This window comes from Cajanus cajan, chromosome 11 (assembly GCF_000230855.2).
Source record: "Cajanus cajan strain Asha chromosome 11, NIPB_CcT2T_4, whole genome shotgun sequence".
In the NCBI taxonomy this organism is placed as follows: Eukaryota; Viridiplantae; Streptophyta; class Magnoliopsida; order Fabales; family Fabaceae; genus Cajanus; species Cajanus cajan.
Genome location: NC_138527.1, coordinates 21,105,214 through 21,115,949, shown reverse-complemented (window position 1 = coordinate 21,115,949; position 10,736 = coordinate 21,105,214). Strand labels below are relative to the sequence as shown.

Below are 10,736 nucleotides of genomic sequence, written 5' to 3'. Positions count from 1 at the left end.
TAATCGATTATATTTAACAATAATCGATTATTTTGAGTTAGTACTTAAAACTTCATTTTAAGTCTCAAAATAATTTTTCAATGTTTTAACTCATCATCATATACTCTCTACTTAGTTTAGATATAGATTTGATTATGCACAAAGCATACTAAGCACACACAATATAAAATCTCATTCAAAACAACTTAATTTCTAAACTCTATTGCATTGCTCCATTACATAGCATGTTCTTGACTTTTCTTTGACTTTGTTTTTGAGCTTCCAAGTTGTAAGTTGTTATTGTACACTTGTGTTGTGATCATCAAAACTTCTTTAGGCTTCAAGCTTTCCTAAGCTCAACAACTTTCTCTTTTCCCTTTTTACTATTTAGCAGTCTTTTTTTTTCCTTCTCCCCTCTTGAGTTTCATATGTACTTGATCCTTAACCACTTTGTTAAGGTAATAAAGGATGTAGTATAAACATATCTTAAATAGTCATTCAAGCTGTCCCAATTTTATTCCTTATCTATTATTGGATTCCCAAAGTAATTTTGGTGTTCATTTGTTCTCTCATTATAACTTAAAAGATTTTGGTGATGGCCAAACAATGTTTCATACCCAACCTAGACAGTGGATTTTGCTACGCATTATTGTCTCTCCTTTTGTTTTTCATTTTAATTTTTTTATATGCATATAATAATACCACTGCTAAGGTATATTAACAGGGAGCAGTTCAAATATTCCAACAGAGAAATTTGATATACCTTCAAGAGAAATGTTAACAACAATTTTTTTTATCATTGACTGAAATTTATTAAAAATCACAAATTTTAATATGTTTACTTTCATTTAATGAATATTTTTCCTGATTTAGCGATGAAAAGTACAAAAAATTTTAATTTTCTGTAAACAGCAGTCAACAATAACAGGAAATAATTGAAAAATAAGTGTTAAGAGAGTTTTGCTGACCTTTCTTGTATCAAGAAGCTCTATCTGCAACATATTACATAATCAGCTAAAGATAATTTAGCTCTAAACTATCACACATATAGCACATAAACCACCACACAGCACAGGCACACATATATTGGGGAAGAAGTAATCATTGGGATGTTACAAAAAGTGTCTGTCTTTCACCATAGATAATGTATCCTTCCCCTGAAAGATACTGTTGTCCCATTTGGCCCCCAAAGAAAAATGAAAATGAAGGAAACAGGGGTAGGCAAAGGGGACAAGAATAAATTATTGTTCTACAATCTTTAAAATTTACAGCCTTAATTTGCTGAAATTTCCACTGGTACTCCTGGGGCAGGTTCTACAACCTTTGCATCTGGTAATTCTTTTGATAAAAGTTCCTGCATTGATAATTGTTTCAAGATGGAACCATTTAGCATACATCAATAAGAAATAATGCAACTTGAAAGCAAGTAAAAACTTTAGAGAAACTTAAATATTAGTTTTCGTCCCACTGCCACAACCAAATCATTCTAAATAGACTAAGAGTATGTTTAGATTAATTTCTTCAAAAACACTTTTAAGAAAAAAAAAATAGGAAGAAAAATTGAAATAAACTTTTTTATAAGATAAAACTAGCTTATACATAAATTAAAAATAAGATTTTGGAGAAAATAATAAAAAGAACTTTTACAAATTAGTTTATGGCTTTATGCATAAGCTAATTTTAGTTTATAAAAAAGTTTATTTCATTTTTCCTTTTTATTTTTTTCTCTTAAAAGCGATTTTGGAAAAGATTACACAACATGTCCTATGTCAATTTCTGTGTTTCCTCCGGTAATAATAATTTCATTGTTAGTTGTACACGAGAAACACTATCTTTTGCAGGTTAAGATTAAAAAGATAAAAAAAAAAAAAAAAAAAAAACTGAATAAAAATCACCACGGATTTGAATCCCCTCTAGAGTGAGGTGTGTAAATTGAGAAAATACGGGTGCACATACTAGTAATTTCAGTAAGTTTGCAAATCACTTTAATTCAATTGAACAACACAGACATCTTTACTTTCTCACTTTACACAAGGTGTAAAAGAAAGAAAGACGATTACATTAACATGTAGAAATGAAACTCATTAATAGAAGGAGCACACAAGTGTCTCAAAAAGGACAAATGTACACCACAACCTACGAACAAGAGATGTCTTCAGTCATGTGTTAGAGATTCTAGATTGACAAAAGAAGATTCTGTTATACGAAAAGAATGCTGGGAGGTTGTAAATGGAAAGAATCAGAGGGAATGATTGAGAATTAGTGTGGAGAGAGAAAGATCAAATGGATTTTAAGGGGTGGTCTGGACTCTAGAGGGAAAGGTCAAAGGGTTGGATAGTGGGAGTTCCTTGTGTCTAGGACCTCATTGTTATTTTGTTTCTGTTTTAATTTCCATCCTGTATTTCCTTTTTTTTTTTAAATTAAGAATTTTTTTGTCAAATTTCTTAGGAGCTACTAGTCTCCACTATCCTTTATTACTGTAATTTATCTCAGCCCTTTACAAAAGCATTCATGTAACATGCAGTAAGGTACGTTGGGAGTGTTCAATTAGCTCTGCCTTTAATAAAATACCCTCCTCTCATTCTTTGAGATCTCTTGCTCAATAAATACTTTGACAACCACAAGTATTTAACACTAAGACATCAGGCCTTACAATGTTGCCTTCGATTTTTCATCTATTAGGTGAGCCTCTGCAAACTTTCTTTTTTTTAATACATATCTTTCCCAGTATATATCTGCCTATGATATCAAATTATAATTCTGATGAAATTATACTCATGAACAAAATGACTGGCTACTGACTTCATAAAATTCGAGTGCTACATCTTAATATTTGAATATTCACGCTGGCAATTTCAAATGATTTGCTACTGATATGGAAGTATTTAAATATTACCACATGGTACTTGAATATTACAACTCCAAAAGTACACTAAAACAACTATAAAGAACATCATATATTATTTGTTTCAAAAAAGGAACATCCAAACTATGGTGAGTATGGTCCAATAAACAATAATCAACTTAACATAGTCATCCATAAAGGCAAGAAACATGGTCATGCTCCAATAGTCATTCAAACTACTTCATATATCCTATGTCAGTTCTATTAGGACTCAATCAACATTAGGACTATTGGCATCATTGAAAGTGGTTTGTCAGACCCATAAGTTTCTGCCACGTCTCAGTGTTGTAACTATAAAGCAGATACCACTTATCTTGATATATAGAAAGCAGAAGACTTATTGCAGAGGTATTAAATAGTTATGAGTTATAAGGTGGGCATGGGCTTGTTGTCTGTTGGAAATAATGATATTTAGGTACTTAGGAAATAATGTTTATGTATCCATGTTTCTATATATTTAGTGGTCATGGGTACTAGTTTCTAGGAAGTTCCACTTAATTAATAGTAGCCTAGAAAATAGTCTCCACTATGCCTATTAATATATTATATATATGAATGATATGCAAAACCTATACATTACTACATTTTCCTGAATAAGAAGTTGTTTCATTCTCTAAGTTCACTTTTACTCTTTAAATTCCTAACCTCTAAATACATTGTCTTGTATTATTAGTAAAAGAAAGCATGTGCTTTCTATGTTATGGACGACTTTAAAGTTGTAGTAATCTTGAATATCCCTGTGCAAGGCTTGGCCTTATTAGTATGCTCTTATTTGTTTTCTCAAGGTTTCTCCAAAAGACTCCTATAGAACCAGGTGATTATCAATGGCTACCACCATTCAGGCTTCTGTTTCTAGGGAAATGGTCAAGCTTGAAAAAAAAAAAAAAAAAACTTAAAACTGATACGCCACTTGAAGATTGAACATAAGAGCTAGAAAGCATAGTGTGTAAAGTATCATAAGATTCATTGCCTTGGGCTTCTTTCAGAGGACTCAAGAGAGAACCAAGCAACCTCCAAACATAACCCACAAAATAGCTTGCTACTTGGGGAGGTGAGCTGGAAGGAAGAAGGTAAAGCTGATCAAACAAGTTGAAGATTGAACGAAAGCTAAAAAATCATGTGAGAAAGAGTCCTCAAATTCATTGTCACAGGCTTTCTTCGAATGGCTCTTGTAGACATTGGACAACCACCTATAATTATTCATTACCCACAATAAAGCTTCTAATTTTGGCAGTAACCACCCCAGATTCATGCTGGAAGCACCGAAGAAAGTGACACATTCATTATGTTCTCAAAGCCAGAACATTCCCTCTGTTCAAGCAATTTATCTATCATAATTCACTCAACATGCCTCTGCTTTCCAGGATCCAATAGGTTACTGTTACTTAGAGTGAAAAAATTATCATTTTTAATGGACTTAACAGAAATGATATATATAGCAATTTATCAACAACAATTGAAAAGGATCTAACCTTAAATGATTCAACTGTTCCTTCCCCCCTAACTAAGCTTGCAAGAAGCCCTTTGCTATCTAGGTCTCCATTTTTCATTGGCACAATGAACCTATCAAACAAGGAAACATCATCTATGTTAAGAACATTAAATACAATTACACTTCAAACAAGAAATTTAAAAAGGTCAAAATCACTAAAATGAGCTTAAGTTCAAATGTATTATTCCAAAGGAACCAATATTACTGGGAAAATCACCAAAAAGACTTCATGAAATTGTTTCCAAATTAGGAACAATCAACCATTCAACCAATAAAAGATATTCAAAGAGGAGTTAAGGAGTACTCTCTCCGTTTCAAAACTTTGGTTCTTGTAGCTCTGTACACAGATTAAGAAACATTTATCATATACATTTAGACTAAATTACCTTCATTTATTACTTCTCCATTCAAAAGTAACATTAATGCTCCACTTAAACTACTCTTAATTATTCAACAACATATAAAAGTATAATTGAAAAAAATTACATAAAGATATATTAGAATCCTAAAAGAACCAAAGTGTTGAAACAAAACTAAAAAACTAAAAGAACTAAAGTTTTGAAACAGATGGAGTAACTACTAATTGATGAATTCAACTACTTGAGTGGTTCATTGCCCCAAAATTGGAAATACCTTTTACATAAAATTTCCTTTCTTCGGGCCCCAAAAACTTATTCATACAAATACCTTGTTTGTTTTTTATTTCTAAGTAAATGTAGTAATTTTAGTTCTAGTATCAGAAGTTACAAATTTTCATATTTCAGTCATTTCCATTAATGAATCGTTTTGGGTCTGTTAGAATGACAAATTTGAATTGAATAGCATCGTTTTCCTTTTCTTTTTTTTTTTGTGATGCTGCCCGTAAATACAAAAGTTTACTTGGCTTGAAGCAGCTTTGCAAGTTTCACTGCATCTTCTTGTCCTGAAACCAAGGTAAAATTGGGCAAAAGTTGCTTTATGACTGGTGTTATCACAATATCTGCCTTTTCCTTCTCAACGAAACTTTGATTATATACACAGTGGGGTTCGTAGTAGAGAGACAACTGGCCCTGTGGGGATCTAACAAGATACCTATGACACATGCAGCAGAAAACCATTAAATTCTGTTAAATAGCATTTCAATGAAACTATGAAAGGATAATTCATCAACAAATAAGGTGGATATAAAACCTAAAACACAAAGGCATACTACAGAAGCTTCAACAGTATTTACCCATTCTCAGGGCGTTGCCAAGGAGGTCCAAGAACTGGTCCTGCTGTAGCCTTAACACTAACCTTAGAACCGTAATTTGTTTCAATATCAGAACTCTGTCCAGGTTCTAAATACGTAACCTGAAAATGAATGAGACTAAGTGAAAACTTGAGTGGAAAACCAAAGATTCAATTATGACTCGGTCCATGCTAAATGTAGACAGGATATGATGCGCAGATTTAAAGTGGGGTCTGGCAACTGGAAAGTAAACAACAACTAGATGAAGGATTGGGGAAAAGAAGGCATAATTATATAAATGGTGGAGAAAGAGGACAAAAACACAAGTAGTTGTGCACAGTATAAGAATCAATAGAACACAATACAATTCAAGCATATCAATCATCTTCTTTAGAGAAACTAACATTCCAAGGGAGCACTAAATTCACCCAAAAAACTATTATCTTTGTCACATGGGTATGTGTGGATGGAGGTTATTGGAATGAAAGGATACAGGAGGTAGACTTTTCATTTTTGAATTGAGAGTTATATAGTGCTTATAAGAATCAACAAGGACAGCTGGATAATTTTGTCAAAATCTATTATTTTATTCCTTCAACTCTAAAACATTCATAAATTAGAGAATATCTACTTGAACTGAAAAACTTAATGGCATTTGAGCTAACATTTGTCAACTTAATGATGTCAATATATCACTTATATAGTATAAACATATATATGAAACTACTCACAAGGCCACAACTATGAGAAACTACTTCCAAAAACATGCACATGATGTAATTATCATAGTATTGCTGGATAAGAAGATAAATTTTATGTATTATACTACCTCTAGTCCTAATTATAAGCAACATATGACAAATCATCAAGATTAAGAAAAGTAATTAATATGATTACTTTTAATTAATTTTATACACTCTTTACTTTAAGTGGTTGTTATATTTAATGTTAGTTATAAGTGAATGCATAGAAAATAGAGTTAACAATAAATGAAGGGAATACAAGATATTTAACCTTGAGTAACTTTAAAAACTAATGATTATTGCTTATAATTAGGATCAAAGAAAAATCTAATTTGTAGTAATTAGGACAAGAAATAGTATTCATTTATTATGTAATTGCAAATTGGAATAACGATCATGCAATATCTTATCCCTAGTTGGATTATGACTTTATTTCCTGTTTTAAATTGGGATTACTTGGTCTTAAGTTTGTGTTGCTTGTCTTATTAGATTAAGGGTGCATTGAGTCACCTATATATGGCATATTATCTATCATAGCATAGGGATAAAAGCTTATTATCGATTATTAGATATAAAAAATTTAAGTCTTAAGATTATTTACTTGGTTTCCTACTGCTGATCTACATCAGAGAACCACATGCTTATTGTATGGGATGTAGAGCAGAGCCACTCCTAAAAGCCAGACTGATAAGAGAGAAGTGTCTCCACTTTAAATCAGAGGAAAGTGTTTTCCAGCCATATAGTATCAGACTTGTACTCCTGCATTCATATTTAATATGATAAAGAGCTTTTTTTTATTATTATTATTTCTCGTCTTTCAGTTCATTTTTCACATGCTTTTGAAAACATTTTGGATCTATTAGTTTTTTACATGCTCTTCTCATATCAAGAATCTCAGTGCAGCATGCTCTTTAGTGAGTTTGAGATATTAAAAGAGACAGAAGGTTGGGGGGGTGAAAAGAGCCTCATTTCCTTCCAAGTTTGTTAAATATTCAAACAAAGAATGCCTTCTTTGTCATGAAGAAATAATTAAGGATCAGAAACAGTAAGATTTTCATTCAAATGAGCTAAGGTTTAGGTTTCATCACTTTATCTTGGTATCCAACAATGAAAACCAATCAAGTGCTTCTGTATCAGAAGTTCTCATATCAGCTTCTTCAAAGCATAACAAATGATGAACATAGCAGAGGTGGCTCCCCTTTAGAACAATTTAAATCACTTCAGTATGATATGATAATTTACTCATCCACAGCAGACAATTGAATCATTCAAAATCCTCAAACCAACATTTATGTGCAATCAAACTATATTAGATATATCAAGATGAAGTAATTAAGCCAAAGGATCAAATTCAAATATATATACTGGTTTTCACCAGCCAAAAGAGAGTAGTAGAATATATATATATATATATATGTGTGTGTGTGTGTGTGTGTGTGTACTTACATTTCTGAAAAGAGGATCCAACAAGCCCTTGGCATTAGGAGTTGCTATAACTCTAATATTTGGGAATTTCTGAGAGAAGGGCCTTAAGGTCTTCAAATGACAGTGATCATCAAGGCTTTGAGTAATGAGTACACAATTGATTTCTGGAAGATCATCGAGCTGCACTATAGAAGAAGCACAGAGGTAATAGCAAGATCATGAATTTACACAAGGTGAAGTTAAAGAACGTGACAACAAACAACAATAACAAAGAGGTAATCACAATCAACAAGTAGCTAGCATGCATGAAAAGATACCTGGAACTTCTTTAACACTTTCTTAGCAGCATCATATAGCCAAGGAATTCCAAAATCTAAGTTTCCCACCAAAATTGGATCAACCAATATGTTCGTCCCACCCACATTCCAGAGCCAACTGTTTCCCTAAATCCAACACTTCACCTTGTCAAAGGAAAGTGCAAAGTAACCAAACTTAAACAAGCCAAGATTTTGTTTAAATTTGAGAAAACGTTTTCTGCTTTCATTCTTTGCTATCATAAATAACCACAAAATATTCTCCTTAATTAAAATTTCAAACATTTCTTATTCTACCTTTTCTGTTATCTCTACATAACAGGTAAAAGTTACCTCTAAATAGGTGAGTTTGAAGACATCAGCTGCAGAGAAAGAGGAGTCAACTGTGTTCTCTTCGGACACGACAGCAGAAACAGCATAACCCCGCCTGCAAATGAATTGCATCATTCATTGACCATTCTTCCAATTTTAAACCTTAAACTACAACGAAACCATGAACACTGATCATTAAAAACTGACCTTGAATTTGAGGTAGTGGAACTTGTGCAGATTGAAGTGGTTGGAACAAAAGGGGTGGAAGAGAAAACGGGTTGCGAGAAGGGTCTTCTTATGGGGTAACAAGGCTTGTTGAGTGCAAGAGAATTGCACTGTAACGTGGCCATGGTTGAAACGTTGTGTTGTGTTGCTCCACTCATCCACCAATCGTGCAGTTTATGTATTGTTATTACTTATTACAAGGGTTAAATTAAATAAATTGCACTAATATAGTAATATCCAATGATAGATTAGATTATAGAGTTGATGATTTTTATAATAATTATTTAAATAATATATGTAAAATAAATTTTAATTAGTAAATTTTATAAAATGTTTATATAGATAGAAATTATTGTTCCTGTCTTTCTTATAAGAATTTATTACCAAAATTATTAGGAAAACTGGCTAATTTAATTGATAAAACTTGTCTTAATTATATATATATATATATATAAATAAGATTAAGACGAATAAAATTATTTTAATATATATATATATATTATTTTAATATATTAAAATAATTTTATTCGTCTTAATCTAATATATATATATATATATTAAAATTATCCTGATATTAATAAAATTCTTAACTTATTAGATTAAAAAAATAATTTAATTAAAAATATTTTTTCATAAATAGTAAAAGTGACATTTTATATTAGTTTTTATAAATAAAAAAATACTCAATCCTGTCAAAAATAATTAAAAAACAATACTCGATAATGCATAAAGAATAGGAAAGTAAATATAAACTTCTGTAAAAAAAATAAATAAATAAGAGAGAGTAAATATAAATTATACAGTGTCATATTGAATTTTCTTTGGTAATGATATATTGTTTCTTTAAAGTAAGCTATTTCTTTTAAAGAAAAATAAAGTGAACAATATAATTATTAAATAAATATCATATATATATATATAGCAGTTATTATTTTATGTAATGAGTTATGTAACAATTTAAATTTTAATTTAATATTTTAGTTGATAACTGATATAACTTTTTGACTTTATTTTTAAAGTAAGTTCTCTATTTTAGAAGAGTTAATTAAACATGAAACATTAAATAAATAAAAAATTAAACGTGAAACATATGATCCTAAAGGTGCCACATGTCGAATGGCGACCCACAGCATACATCACACTCTCAGCACGTGAGTGATCGTCGCGTGGGAAGTGGGAACGAGGAACAAAATAATCAAAGGTTATGGTTTTTTTTTTTAACGCGACACATGTTAAGAAAATAATATACTATTAAACAGAGAATATTTAGTTTTTTTTATGATGAAGGTAGTTCTAGGACTAGGAATTATTCAAAGAACTTACAGAATTTAAGAATTTCAAAAGATGAATATGAAGAATTGTATATTGAATTGAGAAAATGATTACAAGAATATAGTTTCAAAAATTTGACAAGCTTGATTTAGAGTTAGTTATTTATAGAGGTGTATTGCACCAACTAACTAAAACAATTAAAAACACAAAAATTGGAAATCCTAAAAGAATTATTAAAATTAAATTGATTGGTAGTCACGTGGCTTCCTTATTAACTTCCTACATCAATTCCTCTTCCTTCAAAAATTCTTATACTCAAGGATGAAAATCTGGATACTTTTTAAATTAAAGAAGAACTCCCAAGTCGCATCCTTTGTTAACTAGTGCTTCCACTTGACTAACACCTTGGTGACAGCTTTGTTGCCTCTCTTGACAGTTGTTCTATCTAGAATTCTCTCAGGTTCTTTGTCTTCTATAACATCATTTGAATATGTAGGAAAGGAACTTGAAACCGGTGTCTCACCAACATGCCTTTTAAGATGTGAAACATGAAAAACATCATGGATTCTGTGGAAGCTTCAGCTTGTAAGCTACAACTCCAATCTTATCTTTGATCAAAAATGGCTCAAAGTATTTAGGTGCTAGTTTGGCATTAGGTCTAAATGCTACTGAAATCTGCTTGTATGGATGGAGCTTGACATACACAAAATCACCAATTTCATAGGATCTATCACTTCTCTTCTTATCTGCCAATTGTTTCATTCTTTCTTGAGCCCTTTTCTTGTGAAATTTTACTAACTTTAATGCCTCCTCTTTTTTCCGCAAACTTTTATCAATTACCTCCACCTTTGACTCCCTC

At 31.1% G+C, this 10,736-nt stretch overlaps 1 protein-coding gene across 1 annotated transcript; it reads right to left on the bottom strand.

Annotated features, from left to right (window-relative positions):
* Window positions 1-1,027: 1,027 nt before the first annotated feature.
* On the bottom strand, window positions 1,028-8,777 carry LOC109807538 (Metallo-hydrolase/oxidoreductase superfamily protein). The gene is made up of 8 exons (XM_083066225.1): window positions 8,588-8,777; window positions 8,402-8,495; window positions 8,072-8,197; window positions 7,776-7,934; window positions 5,590-5,708; window positions 5,256-5,447; window positions 4,357-4,447; window positions 1,028-1,333 (listed from the first exon to the last, which is right to left on the bottom strand). Exons 1-8 carry the CDS (start codon window positions 8,761-8,763, stop codon window positions 1,253-1,255), a joined length of 1,038 nt encoding a protein of 345 aa, XP_082922351.1. The 5' UTR covers window positions 8,764-8,777; the 3' UTR covers window positions 1,028-1,252.
* Between the last annotated feature and the right edge of the window lie 1,959 nt (window positions 8,778-10,736).

Coding starts and splice junctions, on each gene's coding strand:
- LOC109807538 (XM_083066225.1), bottom strand. CDS start 8,763: ATGAGTGGAGCAACACAACACAACGTTTCAACCATGGCCACGTTACAG. Junction 5,448..5,589: donor TGGCAACGCCCTGAGAATGG/GTAAATACTGTT, acceptor CATGTGTCATAG/GTATCTTGTTAGATCCCCAC. Junction 1,334..4,356: donor GAACAGTTGAATCATTTAAG/GTTAGATCCTTT, acceptor TTATCAATGCAG/GAACTTTTATCAAAAGAATT.